Source organism: Entelurus aequoreus, linkage group LG10 (assembly GCF_033978785.1).
Source record: "Entelurus aequoreus isolate RoL-2023_Sb linkage group LG10, RoL_Eaeq_v1.1, whole genome shotgun sequence".
In the NCBI taxonomy this organism is placed as follows: domain Eukaryota; kingdom Metazoa; phylum Chordata; class Actinopteri; order Syngnathiformes; family Syngnathidae; genus Entelurus; species Entelurus aequoreus.
In genome coordinates, this window is record NC_084740.1 from 39,617,683 (window position 1) to 39,643,883 (window position 26,201).

The 26,201-nt window shown below is 39.7% G+C and overlaps 1 protein-coding gene across 3 annotated transcripts in view; it reads right to left on the reverse strand.

Annotated features, from left to right (window-relative positions):
• LOC133658617 (diacylglycerol kinase delta-like) overlaps window positions 1–26,201 on the reverse strand; it is a 67,448-nt gene that overhangs the window by 27,924 nt on the left and 13,323 nt on the right. For 2 of the 3 annotated variants that reach the window (XM_062060843.1, XM_062060841.1), the window contains exons 2-16: window positions 22,890–23,000; window positions 22,737–22,817; window positions 18,808–18,912; window positions 16,380–16,512; window positions 16,115–16,221; window positions 15,921–16,046; window positions 15,747–15,849; window positions 15,513–15,675; window positions 15,338–15,446; window positions 15,138–15,277; window positions 14,986–15,070; window positions 4,517–4,611; window positions 4,344–4,443; window positions 3,982–4,279; window positions 3,769–3,912 (exon numbers count right to left, since the gene is read on the reverse strand). In XM_062060843.1, the coding sequence (XP_061916827.1) occupies window positions 3,769–3,912; window positions 3,982–4,279; window positions 4,344–4,443; window positions 4,517–4,611; window positions 14,986–15,070; window positions 15,138–15,277; window positions 15,338–15,446; window positions 15,513–15,675; window positions 15,747–15,849; window positions 15,921–16,046; window positions 16,115–16,221; window positions 16,380–16,512; window positions 18,808–18,912; window positions 22,737–22,817; window positions 22,890–22,976 (1,876 nt within the window). In that variant the 5' untranslated portion in view covers window positions 22,977–23,000. Of the gene's footprint in view, window positions 1–3,768; window positions 3,913–3,981; window positions 4,280–4,343; window positions 4,444–4,516; window positions 4,612–14,985; window positions 15,071–15,137; window positions 15,278–15,337; window positions 15,447–15,512; window positions 15,676–15,746; window positions 15,850–15,920; window positions 16,047–16,114; window positions 16,222–16,379; window positions 16,513–18,807; window positions 18,913–19,205; window positions 19,342–22,736; window positions 22,818–22,889; window positions 23,001–26,201 lie in introns of those variants that run through there. The other variant, XM_062060842.1, reaches the window with a different exon arrangement.

The following is a 26,201-nucleotide window of genomic DNA, read 5'->3' on the forward strand; positions in this document are numbered from 1 at the left end:
AATAGAAATGATGTACTCTTATAGTTGGCACAGTACAGTAAACTGACAGTTAATATTTAAACATTTGACATTTCAAACGATTTTGAACAGAAATAGTTCATGCACATTCAGATAAATTCTTCAAAATTACAATAAAAAAAAAATTGGCCGGGGGCCGGGCTGTAGATATATATATATATATATATATATATATATATATATATATATATATAGTCCTTGCCACGTATCGATGGGAAATTGCCTTTTTAGACTATGATTTGCCTGAGCGGCTAGTAGACCCCGAGAGTAACAAGCGGTTGCCTTGTTGTCTTTTCATTAAGAACAATAAACTAGTTTTTAGTATAAGTTTGCTGGTTTCAAGGAATGTAATTCCGAGCGCATATCATTATGTCAAGATAATGGCACTAGCATTTACTTCATTTAAGAATATTTTTCAACATACTGAGAAAAAAGGTCTTTTTTTTCTATCAAGAAAAGTGCACTTGTTATTAGTGAGAATATACTTATTTTAAGGTATTTTGGGGTTCATTGAGGTTAGCTAATTTTACTTGTTTTGGAAAGTCTTGACAAGTCAAATTTTCTTGTTCTAATGGCAGATAATTTTGCTTAGTTCAAGTAAAATACCCCTCATTATTTGTATTTTTTCCCCTTGTTTTTGAACACTGACTTTTTGCAGTGTAAAAGCGAACACTCTTACCGAGATTGAAACATCCTCCCTCCAGATGTCCGACATCATGTCTCCACATTAAATGCTGGTGTATCACAGATCAGGCATGTGATTTGAACTTAATGAAAAAGACTGAAAATAAGCCAGGAGTCTGGGGGCCGCAGGTGAGGGTACAAGGGGGTCAAAGAAAAATCCAAGGAAGAGAATCCCTCTGTCATCTTCCACTAGTTTTTTTAGTATATAAATCGCCCGCTTGAATATTCTCTCCTTTCTCCTCCGACTCTCTCGTCGTCATTTGGGATGTCTGTTGTGATTTCCCTTCCTGGTTCCATGACCCGCCCTATCTTGTCTCTGACTGGCCTGTCCCTAATGTTTTGCCCTAATCTTAACCAATCGTGACTCACATAGTAAACAACCAACCAATCGTGGATTTTCTTATACGTAAAACAACCAATCATCATTGATATGTTGTCCCCTGCCCGTGGAGTTGCTTTGCTGCGTAGTTTCGATTTTTAAGTTTTTGAATGAAAACTGAAGTGAAGTGAAGTGAATTATATTTATATAGCGCTTTTCTCTAGTGACGCAAAGCGCTTTACATAGTGAAATCCAATATCTAAGTTACAATTAAACTAGTGTGGGTGGCACTGCACTGCAAAAAGTCAGTGTTCAAAAACAAGAAAAAAAAATACAAAAATTAGAGGTATTTTATTTGAACTAAGCAAAATGATCTGCCAATAGAACAAGAAAATTTGGCTTGTCAAGACTTTCCAAAACAAGTAAAATTAGCTAACCTCAATGAACCCAAAATACCTTAAAATAAGTATATTCTCACTAATAACAACTGTACTTCTATATGAGTACGTATTTTCTATTGTTTCATTGAAAATAAAACAGCAAAGTCCATTTGGCTGTCATCTGTTTTAATTATGAGACACAATTATGTCAAAGTCATGATTTTTTTTTTCCATGCTTGAAATAAGAAATGATTACTTGAAAAAAGTAGTTTTATACTTGTGAGTGTTGATGACACAGCTTTGCAACAGTTGATATTCTAGTTTCAAGCATGTTTTACTCAATATAGGTCATACAATCTCAGCAACAAGCTGTAATATCTTACTGAGATCATTTAGGACCAAAACCCTTAAAACAAGTAAAACACTAACATAAAATCTACTTAGTGAGAAGAATTATCTTATCAGACAGAATATAAGCAAATATCACCCTTATTTGAGATATTTAATCTTACTTAGATTTCAGTTTTTGCAGTGTGGGAGCAGGTGGGCAAAGTGTCTTGCCCAAGGACACAACGGAATCGAACCTGGAACCCTCAAGTTGCTGGCACGGCCACTCTTCCAAACGAGCTATGCCGCCCACAACTGTAGTTTTTACCACTGGATTAACAAAAACCGTACTCATTACGGGAAAACCGTAATCGTTGGCAGGTATGGCAAAGAGATGGATCAAGATTTTAACTTTGTAAGTCAGAAAAAAATGAAGAAAAACGAAAAAATATGTTTTTATATATTTTTACAGAGATAGAAAAAGACAGATTTCCGACTATAGACGGAAAAATCCCATGCCATAAAAACAAGGTCTGCTTTGCAAAATGAGCAAGGAAGTCATGTTTTTAACAAGAAAAAGAGGAAATATTCTCACACTTGACATGTTATCACTGGCCATGTTTTTGCGAGTTGAGGAAAAATACGTGTGATGACATCACGACCATTGTCGACAAATATAATTGTCGGCGACAAATGTTATTGTCGACAATGTTGACTTTTGGTTGCACCCTTATGAGATACTATTCAAGTTTGAAAGACAAGCGATACGTGTATTTTTTTCTGTCAGAAAAAATAAAGTACTTTGACGCATATTATTTCCAGGCGTTTGCGGGCCATATAAAATGAGGTGGGGCGATCAAAACAATCTCACCCTGTTTCTGAGCTAAACGCACACACACATTATCCCCTCTAGTTTGAATGTTGTTCGGAGAGTGAGAGTGGACAAGAGTGTACGTGCTCCAAGTTAACTTTCGGTTTCGATATTTGCCACAAAAAAAATCATACGAGGAGAGCGACCATTTTAAGAACATGATCCGGGCTTTAGACAGCTGGGTCCTGTCTCCGGTGCTGGTATTGGTATTGTTTGTATAGAACAGTGTTTTCAACCACTGTGCCGCGGCACACTAGTGTGCTGTGAGATACAGTCTGGTGTGCCGTGGGAGATTATCTAAATTCACCTAACAAACCAGTAATTATAGTCTGAAAATGATGTGTTGTTGTTGAGTGTCGGTGCCGTCTAGAGCTCGGCAGAGTAACCGTGTAATACTCTTCCATATCAGTAGGTGGCAGCAGGTAGCTAATTGCTTTGTAGATGTCGGAAACAGCGGGAGGCAGAGTGCAGGTAAAAAGGTGTCTAATGCTTAAACCAAAAAATAAACAAAAGGTGAGTGCCCCTATGAAAAGGCATTGAAGCTTAGGGAAGGCTATGCAGAACGAAACTAAAACTGAACTGGCTACAAAGTAAACAAAAACAGAATGCTGGACGACAGCAAAAACTTACTGCGGAGCAAAGACGGCGTCCACAATGTACGTCCGTACATGACATGACAATCAACAATGTCCCCACAAAGAAGGATAACAACAACTGAAATATTCTTGATTGCTAAAACCAAGTAGATGCGGGAAATATCACTCAAAGGAAGAGGAAATGCCACCAAAATAGGAGCGCAAGACAAGAAATAAAACACTACACACAGGAAAACAGCAAAAAAGTCCAAATAAGTCAGGATGTGAAGTGACAGGTGGTGACAGTACACCTACTTTGAGACAAGAGCTATATTGATGCATGCTTGGTTATGCTTTAAAGTCATATCCAACAATTGCGACAACGACTTTTTACTGCCAACTGAGTTTCGTTTTTTAGTGATTTCTGCTGGTGGTGTGCCTCCGCATTTTTTCAACGCAAAACATGTGCATTGGCTCAAAAAAGGTTGAAAAACACTGGTATAGAATAAAGACTTGATCCTCAATTCTACTCACATGACCTCACTCAGACCGCTTTAGGATGACCTTAGGGTCCAAATAGGCGTAGAGACTGACCTCTGCGAGCGCTGCTGAGTTTGGCGCCGTACGACTGCAGTGACACCTTGTCTTCCTCGTCCTCGTCTTCCTCCACCAGCCCTTCCACCTTGACGCCGGCCAGCGAGAAGACGGGCTGGGTCTGCGCGTTCTGCTCGTCCACGGCTGGCGGAAAGGGCGCAAAAAGAGAAGAAAGTCAAGCGGGACGGAGGCCGGTGTCGAAATGACGGGTACCTTTCTCGGTGTGTTCGATGATCTGACGGATGGCTTTCTTCAGGCTGTTGGCGCGCAGCATCAGCTGCTCTCTGGGCTTAAAAATGGCCGCCGCGGAGGCGCAGGGTCGGGGGGAGCAGGGGGTGGAGTCGGGCGGCGTCCGGCTCTGAGGAGTGAGGAGGGGAATGATGAAGCCCTCGCCCTCTTCCTGCTCCTCGGTGATGGTGGGGGGCGGAGCCGGCGGGAGGAGACAGGACGCCTGCGACTCGTCGTTGAGCGTTTTGAGCAGCAGGTCCAGCTTCTCCTTGAGGACCACACACTGGGACACACACCTTCACATTTACTCACCACAAACTTGGCAAGTTCCCATCGAAAAGTTCTACCTTCTTCGCCATGACGTCCGACTCATCCGAGCTCTCGGTGTTCTTCTCGTAGGCTCTCCCGATCCGGGCCACAAAGTCCTTGACCGTCTCACACAGAACCCTTTGCACACACACACACACACACGTCAACACCACAGCCAGGTGTGTGGCGAGCAAACCAAAAGTTGCCATACTTGGCAGAGGAGATGACCACCGAGTGTTGGTCTGAAGTCAGAATCTTGGAAAGGTGAACAGCCACGGAATCTTCATAGGTGAGAATCTGCTGCACCTGGACACACACACACACACACACACACACACACACACACACACACACACACACACACACACACACACACACACACACACTCACACACACACTCACACACACACACACACACACACTCACACACACACACACACACACACACACACACACACACACACACACACACACAAACACACACACACACACACTGGTTATCATTTGGAATGGGGACCAAGTTTTTGATCATCACTTGTGGGGACCACCCTTTCTACAGGTTGTGGAGGCATAATAAAAATGGTGTAAAATGTCCACTGCCCAGTTAACTCATACACGTCTTTAAATCTCTGGATTGATGAAGTAATGTGCTGATCATTCTTACTGGGGACCCTGGGGGAAAAAAAAAAAGAGTTCATATGGTTCATAGTAGGGCTGGGAATCTTTGAGTGTCCCACGATTCGATTCAGAATCGATTTTTTTTTTTTTCAATTCAACACGATTCTCGATTCGTAAACGATTTTTTTATTTTTTTTTTTTAAATGAAAACAATACACAACAATACCATAATAATGCAATACAATTTCAAAACCAAACCCAATTTTGGAGTTCTGAACTTGTGATTTCTTGCAGTGTTAAAGGCCTACTGAAAGCCACTACTACCGACCACGCAGTCTGATAGTTTATATATCAATGATGAAATCTTAACATTGCAACACATGCCAATACGGCCGGGTTAACTTATAAAGTGCAATTTTAAAATTCCCGCCACACTTCCGGTTGAAAATCTCCTTTGGATATGATTTATGCGCGTGACGTCACAAAATTCACGGAAGTGGTTGTACCCCATCTGACCCGATATAAAAACCTCTTGTTTTCTTCGACAAAATTCCACAGTATTCTGGACATCTGTGTTGGTGAATCTTTTGCAATTTGTTTAAAGGCCTACTGAAATGAATTTTTTTTATTTAAACGGGGATAGCAGATCTATTCTATGTGTCATACTTGATCATTTCGCGATATTGCCATATTTTTGCTGAAAGGATTTAGTATAGAACAACGACGATAAAGATCGCAACTTTTGGTATCTGATAAAAAAAGGCTTGCCCCTACCGGAAGTAGCGTGACGTAGTCAATTGAACATATACGCAAAGTTCCCTATTGTTTACAATGATGGCCGCATGAAGTGAGAGAGATTCGGACCGAGAAAGCGACAATTTCCCCATTAATTTGAGCGAGGATGAAAGATTTGTGGATGAGTAAAGTGCAAGTGAAGAACTAGTGGGGAGTTGAAGCTATTCAGATAGGGAAGATGCTGTGAGAGCCGGGGGTGACCTGATATTCAGCTGGGAATAACTACAACAGTAAATAAACACAAGACATATATATACTCTATTAGCCACAACACAACCAGGCTTATATTTAATATGCCACAAATTAATCCTGCATAAAAACACCTACGTGTTTGTTATGCTAGCTCCTAGCTCCTCTGCTAGCTCCTAGCTCCATAGAACGCGCCAATACAATTCAAACACCTGATCAACACACACAATCACTCAGCCCAAAAGACCGTTCACCTAACCCAAGGTTCATAAAGCTTATATAATTTTAAAAAGTTACGTACGTGACGCGCACATACGGTCAAGCTATCAAATGTTTAGCAGCCAAGGCTGCATACTCACAGTACCTGGTATTCAGCTGGGAATGACTAAAACAGTAAATAAACACAAGACATATATTTACTCTATTAGCCACAACACAACCAGGCTTATATTTAATATGACACAAATTAATCCTGCATAAAAACACCTACGTCTTTGTTATGCTAACTCCTAGCTCCTATGCTAGCTCCTAGCTCCATAGAACACGCCAATACAATTCAAACACCTGATCAACACACACAATCACTCAGCCCAAAAGACCGTTCACCTAACTCAAGGTTCATAAAGCTTATATATTTTAAAAAAGTTACGTACATACGCAAAAAAAAAGTTGTGCACATACGGTCAAGCGATCAAATGTTTAGAAGCCAAAGCTGCATACTCACGGTAGCACGTCTGCGTCTTTGTCATCCAAATCAAAGTAATCCTGGTAAGAGTCTGTGTTGTCCCAGTTCTCTACAGGCGTCTGTGTATCGAAGTTAAAAGTCCTCCTGGTTAGAGTCTCTGTTATCCGAGTTCTTCCATCTTGACTGCATCTTTCGGGAATGTAAACAAAGACGCGCCGGCTGTGTACTGTTGTTGCTGACTTCTTTCCAAAAATACGTCCGTTTCGCACCGACAACTTTCTTCTTTGCTTGCTCAGCTTCTTTCTCCATAATGCAATGAACATAATTGCAACAGATTCACGAACACAGATGTCCAGAATACTGTGGAATTATGAAATGAAAACAGAGCTTTTTCGTATTGGCTTCAATGTGGAAGGCATACCCGTGTTCCCCGGGCTACGTCACGCGCATACGTCATCCTCAGAGGCGTTTCGAACCGGAAGTTTAGCGGCAAATTTAAAATGTCACTTTATAAGTTAACCCGGCCGTATTGGCATGTGTTATAATGTTAAGATTTCATCATTGATATATAAACTATCAGACTGCGTGGTCGCTAGTAGTGGGTTTCAGTAGGCCTTTAATGAACAATGGAGGCTGCAAAGAAGAACGTTGTAGGTGGGATCGATCGGTGTATTAGCGGCTAAGTACAATACTTACAGCAACACAACAAGGACTACTTACTACGCCTAACCGATGCTTGCCGCCAAACCCACGGATGAAGTCCTTCGTCGCGCCGTCGAACGCTGGAACGCAGGTGAGCACAGCTGTTGATGAGCAGATGAGGGCTGGCTGGCGTAGGTGGAGCGCTAATGTTTTTATCATAGTTCTGTGAGGTCCGGTTGCTAAGTTGCTAAATTAGCCTTAGCGTCGTTAGCAACAGCATTGTTAAGCCTTACCAGGCTGAGAATTTTTAACCGTGTAGTTACATGTACATGGTTTAATAGTATTGTTGATCTTCTGTCTATCCTTCCAGTCAGGGATTTATTTATTTTGTTTCTATCTGCATTTGAGAATGATGCTATCACGTTAGCTCAGTAGCTAAGTGTGTCACTGATGTATTGTCGTGGAGATAAAAGTCACTTTAAATGTCCATTTCGCGTGCTCGACTCATTTTCAAGAGGATATAGTATCCGAGGTGGTTTAAAATACAAATCCGTGATCCACAATAGAAAAAGGAGAGAGTGTGGAATCCAATGAGCCAGCTTGTACCTAAGTTAAAAGATACGTCCATCACTGCCTCTCTAGTCCTTCACTGTAACGTTCCTCATCTACGAATCTTTCATCCTCGCTCAAATTAATGGGGTAATCGTCGCTTTGTCGCTCCGAATCTCTCACTCCATTGTAAACAACGGGAATTGTGAGGAATACTAGCTCCTGTGACGTCACGCTACTTCCGGTACAGGCAAGGCTTTTTTTATCAGCGAGCAAAAGTTGCGAACTTTATCGTCGATTTTCTCTACTAAATCCCTTCAGCAAAAATATGGCAATATCGCGAAATGATCAAGTATGACACATAGAATGGATCTGCTATTCCCGTTTAAATAAAAAAAAATTCATTTCAGTAGGCTTTTAAGTGGTAATATTTCACATTTGTCCCAATTGACTTTATACCCTGATAAACAGCCATATTCAGTGATGACATTATTGATATAGTGTAGACAGGAGTTAACATGTGACAGGTAGAGAATTATGTCATCACAATACATCGATAGCTTATTATACTGAGAGCCAATTTTTATAACATGAATATTATTTTCACTTCTTATTTTTGCAGCTAAGGGTTCAATAACCAAATTCAATAATAATCCAGATGCAGGACATCCTTGTTTTACTCCTCTTTTTAACGAAAAAGGTTCTGAAATATGATTATTGGTTTTGACTGATGCCATGGGCCTTGTATAAAGCATCTTAATCCATTGTATAAAATTATCTCTAAATCCAAATTTACGTAATGTGCAAAACATAAATGAGCAGTTTATGCGGTGGAATGCCTTCTCCGCATCAACAGTACATACTGCTGTGGGATAAGGGAGACTTCTAGCATAGTAAATAACATTAAACAATTTCCTTGTATTGTCTGAAGATTGTCGACCTTCCATGAAGCCAGTTTGGTCAGTATGAATTAATTTTCCTATTACATTTGATAATCGTGTGGCTAAGATTTTTGCCAAGATTCAAAAGGATTCTCTATTCATTCAATACATAGATTTCAGCAGGATCTACCCCAGTCTGCTGACATGCAAGCAGAGTAGTAGATTTTTGTAAAAAGCTTTTATAATTGTAAAGGACAATGTTTTATCAACTGATTGCAATAATGTAAATTTGTTTTAACTATTAAATGAACCAAAAATATGACTTATTTTATCTTTGTGAAAATATTGGACACAGTGTGTTGTCAAGCTTATGAGATGCGATGCAAGTGTAAGCCACTGTGACACTATTGTTCTTTTTTAAAAATGTTTTATAAATGTCTAATGATAATGTCAATGAGGGATTTTTAATCACTGCTATGTTGAAATTGTAACTAATATTGATACTGTTTGTTGATAATATTAATTTTTGTTTCACTACTTTTGGTTTGTTCTGTGTCGTGTTTGTGTCTCCTCTCAATTGCTCTGTTTATTGCAGTTCTGAGTGTTGCTGGGTCGGGTTTGGTTTTGGAATTGGATTGCATTGTTATGGTATTGCTGTGTATTGTTTTGTTGGATTGATTAATAAAAAAAATAAAAAAAATAATAAATAAATAAAAATTTATAAAAAAATAAATAAATAAAAAATCTATTTTTTTAAAAATGAGAATCGATTCTGAATCGCACAACGTGAGAATCGCGATTCGAATTCGAATCGATTTTTTCCCACACTCCTAGTTCATAGGGACCAAATTTAAATAATTTTGCATAATTCACACAAATTTGTACGCGACTACTGAGGACCATTTTAAAAAAGCAGCGAGTGCAGTACCAGCTACAGCCCGATGAGGGGGCTGCTGTGCAAATGTCTCACACTCAAACTAACCAGTAAACATGTTTTATGGGCCAAAGCTTAAAAATCACTTAGTCAGATTCATTCTGAAGATGCCTACCATTTAAAAAAGGTTTCCCTGTAGGGGACCTGTTTTTTTTGTCCCCTTACCGTCAGAGGTCCCCTAAAGGTGACTGTGTAAACAGAGCGATGTCCCCATTAAGCAAGCATTGCCAGAACACACACACACGCACGCACACGTTACAATCTCACCAACTATATAGTTCTAATTCCTAGTCAAAATATGTAAACAAACTTAATACATGTCCCCTAATTAGTAATTTTTCAGTGAGACTCTGTTGCTTCCTACTCCTTTTCGAACATGTTGAAAAGAGAAACTGGAAATTGTGATGTATCATGTTGTATGCTTGCATGTTCGAAATATACTCAAACTCAGAACTTGTTTTTAAGCAACAGATGCTACTTTTAATCATCACTCAATCAATCAATGTTTATTTATATAGCCCTAAATCACAAGTGTCTCAAAGGGCTGCACAGGCCACAACGACATCCGCGGTACAGAGCCCACATACGGGCAAGGAAAAACTCACAACCCCAATGTGACGTCGATGTGAATGACTATGAGAAACCTTGGAGAGGACCGCATATGTGGGTGACCCCCACTATGTGTGTTACAAGACACACAACTTTACAATACTATTAAGTATAGCTAATAATCAGTTTTAATTAGAGATGTCGATAAATGCTTTAAAATGTAATATCAGAAATTATCGGTATCGTTTTTTTAATTATCTGTATCGTTTTTGTTTTTTTTAATTAAATCAACGTAAAAAACACAAGATACACTTACAATTAGTGCACCAACCCAAAAAACCTCCCTCCCCCATTCACACTCATTCACACAAAAGGGTTGTTTCTTTCTGTTATTAATATTGTGGTTCCTACATTATATATCAATATATATCAATACAGTCTGCAAGGGATACAGTCCGTAAGCACACATGATTGTGCGTGCTGCTGCTCCACTAATAGTACTAACTAGAGATGTCCGATAATATCGGCCTGCCGATATTATCGGCCGATATATGCGTTAAAATGTAATATCGGAAATTATCGGTATCGTTTTTTAAAATTTTTATTAAATCAACATAAAAAACACAAGATACACTTACAATTAGTGCACCAACCCAAAAAACCTCCCTCCCCCATTTACACTCATTCACACAAAATGGTTGTTTCTTTCTGTTATTAATATTCTGGTTCCTACATTATATATCAATATATATCAATACAGTCTGCAAGGTATACAGTCCGTAAGCACACATGATTGTGCGTGCTGCTGGTCCACTTAATAGTACTAACCTTTAACAGTTCATTTTACTAATTTTCATTCATTACTAGTTTCTATGTAACTGTTTTTATATTGTTATACTTTCTTTTTTATTCAAGAAAATGTTTTTAATTTATTTATCTTATTTTACTAATTTTTTAAAAAAAGTACCTTATCTTCACCATACCTGGTTGTCCAAATTAGGCATAATGTGTTAATTCCACGACTGCATATATCGGTTGATATCGGTATCGTTGATATCGGTATCGGTAATTAAAGAGTTGGGGAATATCGGATATCGGCAAAAAGCCATTATTGGACATCCCTAGTACTAACCTTTAACAGTTAATTTTACTAATTTTCATTCATTACTAGTTTCTATGTAACTGTTTTTATATTGTTTTACTTTCTTTTTTATTCAAGAAAAGGTTTTTAATTTATTTATCTTATTTTATTTTATGAATTTAAAAAAAAAAAGACCTTATTTTCACCATACCTGGTTGTCCAAATTAGGCATAATAATCTGTTAATTCCACGACTGTATACATCGGTATCGGTTGATATCGGTATCGGTTGATATCGGTATTGGTAATTAAAGAGTTGGACAATATCGGAATATCGGATATCGGCAAAAAGCCATTATCGGACATCCCTAGTTTTAATGGCTAATTTTAAGATCACTTGTAAGTTTTTAAAGCTTAAATGTGTTTTATTTCAAAAAATCATACAAAGACAATTTTGACTTGTTCCTTTGGTAAGTGTTTTGTTCCCATTACAAAGCAAACACGACTTGTATTAGGGCTGTGAATCTTTGGGTATCACACGATTTGATTCCATTCTTGGGGGTAACTATTCGATTCAGGATCGATTCTCGATTCAAGACGATTCTCGTTTCAAGATCAGTACTTTTTTAATAACATTGGGTGCCAGTTTTATGATGAACTACATTCCTCTGTAAAATAGATAAGCAGCTCCGATACATTTCTATATTACTTAAAAGAAAACTGGTTTTGTTTCACAAAATTCTACCCAAACATTTAATAAGACAACAAGAGAAGTATTTAACATTGGTATTTTCTAAAGTAAATGTGAACACTGCAAAAACTGAAATCTAAGTAAGATGAAATATCTCAAATAAGGGTGATATTTGCTTATTTTCTGTCTGACAAGATAATTCTTCTCACTTAGCAGATTTTATGTTAAAGTGTTTTACTTGTTTTAAGGGTTTTGGTCCTAAAGTATCTCAGTAAGATATTACAGCTTGTTGCTGAGATTTTATGACCTATATTGAGTAAAACAGTGTTTTTCAACCTTTTTTGAGCCGAGGCACACTTTTTGCGTTGAAAAAATGCGGAGGCACACCACCAGCAGAAATCATTAAAAAATGAAACTCAGTTGACAATAAAAAGTAGTTGTCGCAATTGTTGGATGTGACTTTAAACCATAACCAATTATGAATCGATATAGTTTTTGTCTCAAAGTAGGTGTACTGTCACCACCTGTCAGATCACGCCCTGACTTATTTGGACTTTTTTGCTGTTTTCCTGTGTGTAATGTTTTAGTTCTTGTCTTGCGCTCCTATTTTGGTGGCTTTTTCTCTTTTTTTGGTATTTTCCTGTAGCAGTTTCATGTCTTCCTTTGAGCGATATTTCCCCCATCTACTTTGTGTTACTAATCAAGAATATTTCAGTTGTTTGTATCCTTCTTTGTGGGGACATTGTTGATTGTCATGTCATGTTTGGATGTACATTGTGGATGCCGTCAGTAAGTCTTTGCTGTCGTCCAGCATTCTGTTTTTGTTTACTTTGTAGCCAGTTCAGTTTTAGTTTCGTTCTGCATAGCCTTCCCTAAGCTTCAATGCCTTTTCTTAGGGGCACTCACCTTTTGTTTATTTTTGGTTTAAGCATTAGACACCTTTTTACCTGAACACTGCCTCCCGCTGTTTCCGACATCTACAAAGCAATTAGCTACCTGCTGCCACCTACTGATATGGAAGAGTATTACACGGTTACTCTGCCGATCTCTAGACAGCACGACACTCAACAACAACACATCATTTGCAGATTATAATTACTGGTTTGCAAAAAAATATTTTTAACCCAAATAGGTGAAATTAGATAATCTCCCACGGCACACCAGACTATATCTCACGGCACACTAGTGGGCCGCGGCACAGTGGTTGAAAAACACTGGAGTAAAACATGCTTGAAACTGGAATATCAACTGATGCAAAGCTGTGTCATCAACACTCACAAGTATAAAACTACTTTTTTTTTTTAAGTAATAATTTCTTATTTCAAGCATGAAAAAAAAAAACATGATGCCGAGCGCATATTATTATGTCAAGATAATGGCACTAGCATTTGGCCCTGCGATGAGGTGGCGACTTGTCCAGGGTGTACCCCGCCTTCCGCCCGATTGTAGCCGAGCTAGGCTCCAGCGCCCCCCGCGACCCCGAAGGGAATAAGCGGTAGAAAATGGATGGATGGATGGATTTACATAATTTAAGAATATTTTTCAACATATTGAGCAAAAAGGTCTCTTTTTTTCTACCTAGAAAAGTGCACTTGTTATTAGTGAGAATATACTTATTTTAAGGTACTTTTGGGTTCATTGAAGTTAGCTAATTTTACTTGTTTTGGAAAGTCTTGACAAGCCAAATTTTTTTGTTCTATTGGCAGATAATTTTGCTTAGTTCAAATAAAATACCCCTAATTTTTGTAAAAAAAAATTCTTGTTTTTGAACACTGACTTTTTGCAGTGTACAGCAGATGTAGCTCAGCTACATCAACAATATGATTTGTCTGAGTGGCTGGATAGGACAGAGTGGGGAAAAAAAAAAAGGGAAAAAAAATTCAAAAATCGATTTTAAAAAAATCGATTAAGAATCGTTACAAATAATGCGACTAATCTGAAAATCAAATTTTTTTTTTGACACCTCTAACCTGTATTATTTATTTTTACTCTTTTTACAAGGGGCATTTTTTTTCCAGTGAAGAAGGAATGTACTGATATGAAAATGTCAGTGTTAAAAAATGTCAAATGTTGTGTTACGGTGCAGATGTTCTCCCAAAATGTGTTTGTCATTCTTGTTTGGTGTGGGTTCACAGTGTGGCGCATATTTGTAACAGTGTTAAAGTTGTTTATACGGCCACCCGCAGCGTTACCTGTATGGCTTTTGACCAAGTATGCACTGCATTCACTTGTGTGTGTGAAAAGCCGTAGATATTATGTGATTGGGCCGGCACGCAAAGGCAGTGCCTTTAAGGTTTATTGACGCTCTGTACTTCTCCCTACGTCCGTGTACACAGCGGCGTTTTAAAAAGTCATACATTTTACTTTTTGAAACCGATATTGATCATTTCTGATATTACATTTTAAAGCATTTATCGGCCGATAATATCGGACTGCCGATAAATCTCTATTTTTTTTGTTTTTTTTATGTTGTTTTTTGTTTGTTTTCTGCCCTTCTTGTCAAAGAAAACTTTGTTTTTTTATGGCAAACACACAAATATGCAAAATCTTCCACAAAAAATATTTTTCAAAGTGGAATATTTGATTTGAAGTAATCGGAGTCTTGGATAGGTCAATAATTCACAAAAACATTGATTTCAATTCATTATTATGTTTTGAGCAATGACAGTTTGAAAGGAAAAAAACAGCTTTGTTTTATTAGTCAACATTACTTTTAGAAACCGATACCAATAATTTCCGATATTACATTTTAAAGCATTTATCGGTTGATAATATCAGCAGTCCAATATTATCGGACATCTCTAATTAATATAAATCCATTTAATAAAGTCAAATACAAATAAGGCAACAAAAGAAGTATCCAACACTTCTCTCTTCTAAAGTAAATGTGTACAGCAGATATAGATCATCTACATCAACAATAAGATTTTCCTGAGTAGCTGGACAGGACAAAAAGGGAAAAAAAATGGTAGGGGGCACAAGATATTGTTTCGCGAGTTTGAGACCCCTGCTCTAGAAATACAGCTGGTTGGGAAGTAACAGTGTTGGGATTGTAATCATGCGTCACCTCAGAGTCGTCGCTGCAGTCCTCGGTGACCGTGGAGGCGGAGTGTTGCCGCGGAAACTTGGTCTCGTAAACCATAATGCTCCACCTGTAGCAGCAAGGACACTTCAGTACTCGCCTGGCCCAACCAACGCTGGTCTTAATCGTTAGGTCACCTGTCCAACATCTTTGTGCTGGCCCGCTCCAGTTTCTCCAGTATTTGAGGTAGTTGGGCGTCGTCGTCGCAGGCAGACCCCCATCCCAGAACCCGGGCCAGATCGTTGCCCGTTCCCAGAGGGAGAACCCCCAGCTGACACTAAGACAGAATCAGAGTGAGAATGTGAGCGTGCGCCCGCGTCGTGCCGCGGTGCCACACCTGCTTGTGCAGCATGAGGGCGTCGATCTCCGACAGAACCCAGCCCACGCTGCCGTCCCCACCGCAGACCAGGATCCGGAAGGTGTCGAACTTCTGGAAGAGGCGCAGACTGACAAAAAGGTTCCCGGGGTTAGTGGGCCAGGTCTTGGCGATGACCCAAAGCCTCGGGTCTCACCCCAGGTGAGGTCCTCCGTTCATGAGGTCAAAGACTTGCGCCGGGTTGAGCAGCTGCTTGAATCGGCGCAGGAACTTCACGCCTTGGTTGTCTCCGCTCTTGGAGTTGACGAAGACCAGCAGGGGACTGGTGCAGGACGGGGGACACGAGGCTTTCCAGAAACCTGCCGTCAAAGTTTGGATCTTGGGTCAGTTCAGGTGATGATCACGTCGCCATAGCAACAAAAGCGGTCACCGTCGGAGTCGATGCTGTTGAGTGCCGTGGGCGGGATGACGGACACCTTACACTGTCCCAGTGGACACTTGGACGACAGCTGCTCCTTGCAGCTGGAGTGCACCTGAGGAACACGCCCACCACCGCCTTCAGGTTTTGACGGACAGCCTCAACAAAGGGGGAGGGGCTTCTTACCATGGTCTTACACCAGAGGCAACGCCAGTCCTGGAGCCGGAGGACGCTGCCGCACGTCTTGTCGCACACGCTACACTTGGCCGAGACCGGGAGATTCCCTTCCAGCCACTGGTGAGGCATCCACACCTAAAGGGTGGGGGGGGTCAGAGGTCAGCAACCGTCACGCGCTGACAAACACCAGCGTGACGCCTCACCCCGTCCTCGTCCTCGATGATGTCCTTTCCGATGGACGCCAGCGTCGTCCATTTACAGTTGTTGGTGGCTCGAACCGCACAACGCTTATGAGCCTTGAATTTACACACTAACACACACACACACACACACACACACACACACACACACACACACACACACACACACACACACACACACACACACACACACACACACACACACACACACACACACACAATGAACTCTAACAGGAACATTTTCACCTGCGTGGACGTGTCAGCTGACCTTCGCATGAAAGGCCGTGTGACGTCACCCCTGACAGGGCCTCTCTGCACACGTTGCAGTACGTGGGTCGGGCGTGGGAGCAGGCGTACCAGTTGTGCATCCCGCTGAAGTGGTCCATGCTGTACTGGGTGGACTGGGAGACACGCACGGTTAGTATCGGCACGCACGCAATGCAAATCAACTGGTGAATAGTTGACATGAATTGGAAGTCACGCCATCAGAGGGCGCCATTCAGCCACACGACCACTCAGCTCAGGGATGCCCAAACTTTTTCCACTGAGGGCCACAGACTGACAAATCAAAGGAAGCAGGGGCTACTTTGATAGTTTTATATACAATATACAGTATACAATATATAGATTGTTTTTCAAAGAATTGAAAAATGTAGAAATAATAATGCTGAAGAGCTAAAGCCGAACTTAAAACGCTAACAGATTACAGGTGAAATGTAATTTAGAAAAAGTTGCAATGTTGACTAATAAAACAAAGCTGTTTCTTTTCTTTCAAACTGTCATTGCTCAAAACATAATATTGAATCAAAATCAATGTTTTTATGAATTATTGACCTATCCAAGGCTCCCATTACTTCAAATCAAATATTCCACTTTGAAAAATATTTTTTGTGGAAGATTTTGCACATTTTGTGTTTGCCATAAAAAAAAACTGTTTTCTTTGACAAAAAGGGCAGAAAAAAAACAAAAAACAACATTTAAAAAAAATAAAAAATAGAGATGTCCGATAATATCGGACTGCCGATATTATCGGCCAATAAATGCTTTAAAATGTAATATCGAAAATTATTGGTACGGTTTCAAAAAGTAAAATTTATGACTTTTTAAAACGCCGCTGTACGGAGTGGTACACGGACGTAGGGAGAAGTACAGAGCGCCAATAAACCTTAAAGGCACTGCCTTTGCGTGCCGGCCCAGTCACATAATATCTACGGCTTTTCCCACACACAAGTGAATGCAAGGCATACTTGGTCAACAGCCATACAGGTCACACTGAGGATGGCCGTATAAACAACTTTAACACTGTTACAAATATGCGCCACACTGTGAACCCACACCAAACAAGAATGACAAACACATTTTGGGAGAACATCCGCACCGTGTTTTTATGAATTATTGACCTATCCAAGGCTCCGATTACTTCAAATCAAATATTCCACTTTGAAAAATATTTTTTGTGGAAGATTTTGCATATTTGTGTGTTTGCCTTAAAAAAAACAAAGTTTTCTTTGACAAAAAGGGCAGAAAACAAACAAAAAACAACATTAAAAAAAAGGGAAAAAAAGAGAGTTCCGATAATATCGGACTGCCGATATTATCGGCCGATAAATGCTTTAAAATGTAATATCGGAAATTATCGGTATCAGTTTCAAAAAGTAAAATGTATGACTTTTTAAAACGCCGCTGTGTACACGGACGTAGGGAGAAGTACAGAGCGCCAATAAACCTTCAAGGCACTGCCTTTGCGTGCCGGCCCAGTCACATAATATCTACAGCTTTTCCCACACACAAGTGAATGCAAGGCATACTTGGTCAACAGCCATACAGGTCACACTGAGGGTAACCGTATAAACAACTTTAACACTGTTACAAATATGCGCCACACTGTGAACCCACACCAAACAAGAATGACAAACACATTTTGGGAGAACATCCGCACCGTAACACAACATAAACACAACAGAACAAATACCCAGAACCCCTTGCAGCACTAACTCTTCCGGGACGCTACAATATACACCCCCCGCTACCTCAACCCCGCCCCCCCAAACCCCGCCCACCTCAACCTCCTCATGCTCTCTCAGGGAGAGCATGTCCCAAATTCCAAGCTGCTGTTTTGAGGCTTGTTTAAAAAAAAAAAATGCACTTTGTGACTTCAATAATAAATATGGCAGTGCCATGTTGGCATTTTTTTTCCATAACTTGAGTTGATTTATTTTGGAAAACCTTGTTACATTGTTTAATGCATACAGCGGGGCATCACAACAAAATTAGGCATAAGAATGTGTTAATTCCACGACTGTATATATCGGTATCGGTTGATATCGGAATCGGTAATTAAGAGTTGGACAATATCGGAATATCGGCAAAAAAACTTACAATTGACGGATGGATCTGAAGTTGATGTAGACTAGATATTTAAGTGTTAAATAAATAATGTATGTATGCCCTGGCACACCATTATCATCCTTATCAACATCACTTTGGACACCCGTGCTTTAGTTCATACAGTATTTGTCAAGAAGCATTAGTAATACTAGTAATTTTTTTCACATTTGTGTTTGACTGTTGACATTGTTGGTCCAAACAAGGCAATACATGTTGCTGTTTCTTGAATAAGCCACATACAATCTACGGTAACTATTGATCTGTTATTACATTTCCCTTTTCAATGAACAAGAAATAGTCAAACTGACCTCATAGTTTTGTCGGTTCTGAACACTCCGCAGAGCCGCCATCCACTCCTCCATCTCCTTCCTGTTGTCGGCGCACAGGATGAGACGCCTGCAGGGGGTGATCACCTGCACGCACGCACATGACGTCACTCTTTCTGGTTGCAGCATTAGAATGCCTGTGTGTGTGTGTGTGTGTGTGTGTGTGTGTGTGTGTGTGTGTGTGTGTGTGTGTGTGTGTGTGATATTTGCAGACTGACACACTGTGTCCACAATGACTCCTCTGTTCTCACATGGACACAAATAGACTCACCACACTCACAAGTCTTTCCTCTCTCAGTTTAAGGCTTGACAAGCAACTAAATGTCGTTCTATTCAAACAGCTAACTAAATAGTTTGGGGGGAAAAAAGCTCCCTCTTACCTGACAAGGAAAAATTATTCTCTCTAACGTCCCCACACAACAAGTCCACACCAGAGAACTGGTCCTAAGTGGTTCAGGTCCAACAGGGATGGTTTGTGTCGTCTATCCTAAGCTGCAAAAGTGTCCTTCTTTCAGCCCCTCCCACATCTTGTATGACTCACGCCCACTTCCTGTCTATCGCCCTGGCAACTGCCATAAGGAGGGGGAGCAAACAGTTTTTGTCTTACACATTATTTGAAAGTATATTTGTTGAAAGTATGAGTAGGAAAACATATATACATGTATATATGAAAATATAACTAGAAAGTTGCTAGACTGACTAGACTAGCAACTAAAAGATGACTAGAACTAACTAGGAACTAAAATGCGACTAGTGACTGACTAGACTAAAGACTACACTGTGACTAGTGAGTGACTAAACTGTTAACTAGAAGATTACTATAACTGACTAGTTGCTACAATGCCACTAGAGACTGACTATACTAAATACTACACAGTGACTAGTGAGTGACTAGACTATTAACTAGAAGATTACTAGAACTGACTAGTAGCTAGAATGTCACTAAGGACTGACTATACTAAAAACTACACAGTGACCAGTGAGAGACTAGACTAGTAAATAGAAGATGACTAGAACTGACTGGAATAGTAACTACAGGGTGATGAAGAGTGACCGAACTAGTAACTAGAAGATGATGAGAGACTGACAAGTAAATAGAAGGTGACTGGAGACTGACTAGACTAGTAACTTGAAAATGGCCAGAAGCGACTAGACTAGTAACTAAAATGTGACTGGAGACTGACTGGACTAGTAACTAGAAACTGAGTAAAAGTGACAAGTAACTAGACAGTCACCCGATACTGACTAGACTAAAGACTAGAAAATGACTGGAGACTGACTAGACTAGTAACTAGAAGGTTGTTAGTGACTGACTAGATTAGTAACTAGACAGTGACTAAAAACTGACTAGACTAGTAACTAGACAGTGACTAAAAATTACTACACTACTAACCATATGGTAACTAGTGACTGACTAGACAAGTAAATAGAAGGTGACTAGAACTGACTAGTAACTAGAAGGTGAATAGACTAGTAACTAAAGGGTGAATGGATACTGACCAAAATAGTAACTAGAAGGTGACTAGAGACTGACTAGACTAGTAACTAAAAGATTACTGGAAACTGAGTAGACTATTAATTAGAAGGTGACTAGAACTGACTAGACTAGTAACTACAAGGTGACTGCATACAGACTAGACTAGTAACTAAAAGGATACTGGAAGAAACTGAGTAGACTAGTAACTACAAGGTGACTAGAGAATGACCAGATTAGTAACTAGAAGGTGACTGGATACTGACTTAACTAGTAACTGACTAGTAACTAAAAGGTCACTATTGACTGACTAGACTAGTAACTATAAAATGAATAGAAGTTACAAGTAACTAGAAAGTCACCAGAGATTGACTAGAATACTAATGACTAGAAAATGACTGGAGACTGACTAGACAAGTAACTAGAAGGTTACTAGTGATTGACTAGACTAGTAACTATAAGGTATTGGATACTGACTAGACTAGTAAGCAAAAGGTTACTGGAAACTGAGTAGACTGGTAACTACAAGGTGACTAGACTAGTAACTAGAAGGGGACTAGAGACTGACCAGATTAGTAACTAGAAGGTGACTGGATACTGTCTAAACTAGTAACTAGGTACTGACTAGTAACCAAAAGGTCACTGTTGACTGACGAGACTAGTAACTAGAACATGAGTAGAAGTGTCAACTAGAAAGTCACCAGAGATTGACTAAAAGACTAATGACTAGAAAATGACAGGAGACTGACTAGACAAGTAACTAGAAGTTTACTAGTGACTGGCTAGACTAGACTAGTAACTAGAAGGTAAACGGATACTGACTAGACTAGTAACCAAAAGGTTACTGGAAACTGAGTAGACTGGTAACTACAAGGTGACTAGACTAGTAACTAGAAAATTACCAGAACTGACTAGAAACTAAAAGGGGACTGGAGACTGACTAGACTAGTAACTAGACAATTAGTAGAGGTGACAAGTAACTACAAAGTCACTAGAGACTGACTCGACTAATGACTACAGACTAGACCAGTAACTAGAAGGTGACTAGCACTAACTTGACTAGTAACTAGATTGTTACTAGTGACTGACTAGACTAGTAACTAGAAAGTCACTGGGAACTGACTAGACTACTAACTAGATGGTAAATAATGACTGACTAATGGGTTAAGAGTTATACTTGTGTAGCGCTATTCTACCTTCAAGGTACTCAAAGCGCTTTGACACAATGTCCACATTCACCTAGGAGGTGACTGGAAACTGACTAGTAACAAGAAGGTGACTGGAAACTGACTAGACTAGTAACTAAAAGGGGACCGGAGACTGACTAGACTAGTAACTAGAACATTAGTAGAGGTGACAAGTAACTACAAAGTCACTAGAGACTGACTAGACTAATGACTACAAAATGACTAGAGACTAGACCAGTAACTAGAAGGTGACTAGCACTAACTTGCCTAGTACCTAGATTGTTACTAGTGACTGACTAGACTAGTAACTAGAAAGTGACTGGGAACTGACTACACTACTAACTAGATGGTAACTAATGACTGACTAATGGGTTAAGAGTTATACTTGTGTAGCGCTATTCTACCTTCAAGGTACTCAAAGCGCTTTGACACAATGTCCACATTCACCTAGGAGGTGACTGGAAACTGACTAGTAACAAGAAGGTGACTGGAAACTGACTAGACTAGTAACTAAAAGGGGACCGGAGACTGACTAGACTAGTAACTAGAACATTAGTAGAGGTGACAAATAACTACAAAGTCACTAGAGACTGACTAGACTAGTGACTACAAAATGACTGGGGACTAGACCAGTAACTAGAAGGTGACTAGCACTAACATGACTAGTAACTCGATTGTTACTAGTGACTGACTAGACCAGTTACTAGAAAGTGACTGGGAACTGACTAGACTACTAACTAGATGGTAACTAATGACTGACTAATGGGCTAAGAGTTATACTTGTGTAGCGCTATTCTACCTTCAAGGTACTCAAAGCGCTTTGACACAATGTCCACATTCACCTAGGAGGTGACTGGAAACTGACTAGTAACGAGAAGGTGACTGGAAATTGACTAGACTAGTAACTAGAAGGTGACTAGAAACTGACTAGTAACTAGAAGTTGACTGGAAACTGAGTAGACTAGTAACTATACGGTGACTGGATTGGAGAGCGTCTGGTAACTGGATTGTGCCTCGAGACTGACTAGTAACTAGGTGACTGTAAGGTGACTAGTAACTAGAGTATGATTAAAGACTGACTAGTAACTAGGTTACTAGTTACTTAAAATTGTTGACTAAAAGATTAATAGACATTATTAGGTAGGTGACTGAAAAGTTACTAGTAACTGGAATTTGACTAGATCAGTAACTAGAAGATGACTAGTGAGTGACTAGTAACTAGAAGATGACTGGAAAGTGAGCAGACTCACAGTGAAGCTGTTGTTGACGTTCTTGGTGCTGGACTCGGCCACGCTGGCGTCTGTCAGGTCCACTTCGTCAAAGATGATGGACTAGATGGACACACAAGTGCAAGATTGTACGTGTGTGTGTGTGTGTGTGTGTGTGTGTGTGTGTGTGTTCACCTTGGTGTTTTGAGCGTAGTACAGCGTTCTCCCTCTCAGTTTAAAATATCTTCTCTTCCATCTCTGGAAAGAACTGGTCTGCTTCATCAAGTCTCCTTCCTTCAACACGGTCTGACATCACACAAACACACACAGCGGCGAGTCAAACTTGTGTGGCGTCCACTCCCCCCCCGCCATGTCCTGTAGAAAGGGACTTGGCGAGCGCGTCTCTTTCAGTCCTTCCGTGTGGACCTCATGCGCTTAGGCTAAGCTCCTCAGTGTTCGGCCGCTCCGACACTCTTGAGCTTTGTGTCCACGGTCTTGTGACTGGTCTTACTTTCCCACCGGCACAAACCAGCATGGATGTTGGATTCCACTGTGGGTCGATGGAGAGATGGTGGACCCTAAACAACCTGTGAGCCGCCCCCCCTTCGACACCTACAGTGCACCCCCAAAGTATTTCCACATTTTGTTATGTTACAGCCTTATTCCAATACTGAGTTAATTAATTTTTGTCCTCAAAATTCTACACACAATACCCCGAAAAGACAATGTGAAGTTTTTTTCTCAAAAGGGTTTCTACAATTAACAGCAAATCTAATTTAAGGCTTTTTTTATGTTACTTAAAAAATTGTAATGCCCATGTCCTACAGCATATGGTTATTAAATATAGTCAAAAGTGTACAATTTTCTGTATACACACAATTGTAAGCATTTGACAATGATGATATTGAATAATTGAAAGGTTTACATTAACTGTTTCATCTGAGAATGTATTTGTATTTATTTATTTTTCTGTAGTGCAATGAGGTGGCAACTTGTCCAGCTGGGATAGGCTCCAGCATCCCCCCCCCTCCCCACGCGACTCTGAGAGGGATAGATTGTATTTTAGACCCTCTCCGTTGTTTAAAATGGGTACATTAGATAGCAAGTTAGGTTGTGTTAGAATAATTGTATCTAAGTTATCACAAAACTTTGTGTTACTTTGAGTTCAGCTCGCCCGGCGAGAAGACAAACGCTGTCTTTGAACCTACCAAGAAGGCTTGTAAAACTCCACTGTGTAGAATGGGAAGCAACATGAAGGTGTTCTGTTTCTTTCATGTATTGTAATCAACAGAAAGATATTGTCTTGACCCGAGATCTACAAAGCGAAGAGGAAGCAGGACCTGAGTCCCCTCCAGGCACCGCTTCTTTGAACTGTTGTAATCAAAGGCGATGGCTGTTTACGACCCCCGTCCCTTTAGAAAAAGCTGTTGCCATGTAATCCGGGAAAGTCAGAATAAAAAGAGGAGGCGTACAATCTTTCGGCAGAGCGTAATGACACTGTACAAGGGTACAGATGTACACGTTTCTCCTCACTGAGCCAAATTGAATTCTGTCTCTGTTTGATTCCTTGCTTCTTGTCTTGTTTAATAGATGTCATCAGTGTTTGAACCTGACAGGTTGAAGAAACTTTTATTCATTTACTGTGAAAAGGTCAGAGAATGAAAGAGTTGTGTGTGAGAATTGCCTCTTTTGTCCATCCTGGGCCACCGTAGGTCACGAGTAAAGGCGGGGGGAATAATCGATTTTTGGATGCATCGCAATTTGGACATGGACGATTGTACAATCTATTAGTAAATGTAAATAATCGATTTATTTACTGTACCGGCTCCTTTATTTTAGGGCTCTAATGTATCCAGTTTTGCACACATTTCCATTAATTAATTAAAAATGCACTGTTTTTAAACGCGTATTTTGTGACACGAAAAGAAATTTAAAGCTGCTCAAAGATTCCTACCTCCAGTCACGAGAGTTGCTAATGTTAGCCAAGTTAGCTCACGTGTGTTGAAGTGGAGAGTGAAATAAAGGAGTCATGTATGAAACAAGTTTAACTTCCTGATTAACAAGACATGGTGTCAAGAGTTAAAGGGGAACTGCACTTTTTTGGGGGGAATTTTGCCTATCATTCACAATCATTATGAGAGACAAGAAGACAAAAGGTTTTTGTTTTTCCGCTTTCTAACATATAAAAATCGGCTCGTTCTTAGAGCTACCTCTAAATAACTTTAAAAATGCATTCAAAAAAACGTCAATTTACGTTCCATAACCTGCATAATAACCAAGCTGGAGCAACATTGAGAGCAAACACCAAGGAACTATTTTTGTAGCTACGGTATTAGCCGAAAAAGCTAATTACGGAAAGAGATAAGCTAGCTTCTACAACAACAAGAAACGCGTTTGAGTTTGTAATGCACAACACTGTGATAGGACAGCAATCTGTACTGAGTGAAAAACATGAACAATCATATTACAGTATCTGTAAAGTATTAGTTCATGTTTTGTTTGTACACAGCTAGCCAGACAGTGTATGTACTGCAGTTGTACTATTTCACATGACGTGCTGTGTGTATCGTGATTAATATTAAATTGTGACTCACTCGATGGACAGTTGTTTCTTTGGTCCAGCTGACCGGGGACGTTTTTTCCGGTTTATTTGGGTAAACACTCCATTTATGTCGAAATAGCTTGTCTCCAAGTTCCACATTTATATTGTCAAAATCGCTTTCATCCCCCTCTCCTGGCTTCCGTCTGCTCCAACGTCTCACTCTTCCTTTGTGCTCGCTTCTATAAGCAGCAGTTCATCCTCAGTATATTCAGCTTCAAAAGTATAAGGTTGTGAATCTTCATTTGTCCAAAAATAGTCCTCTTCGTTGTCTGTTACCATGATTGGAACGCATTCGTGTTTGTATCCGGAAGTAGGAACTTTTTTTTGTTGCCCAGAAGTCAGACGTGCGCTGCTATGGAAACAGAAATCAATGTGCGAAATAAATCAGTCCCGGAAATGATTAAAATGATCTAAATACGGTAAATATTGAACATATTACTTATTGTTATGAAGGTGTCTGTTACTACATTATATATGTACTTGCAGTGTGTACATAAAACATATTACATATTGTTATGAAGGTGTCTGTTACTACATTATATATATACTTGCAGTGTGTATATAAAACATATTACATATTGTTATGAAGGTGTCTGTTACTACATTATATATATACTTGCAGTGTGTATATTGTACATATTACATATTGTTATGAAGGTGTGTGTTACTACATTATATATATACTTGCAGTGTGTATATTGTACATATTACATATTGTTATGAAGGTGTCTGTTAATACATTATATATATACTTGCAGTGTGAATATTGTACATATTACATATTTTTATGAAGGTGTCTTACTACAATATATATATTAGGGCTGCAACTAACGATTAATTTGATAATCGATTAATCTGTCGATTATTACTTTGATTAATAATCGGATAAAAGAGACAAACTACAT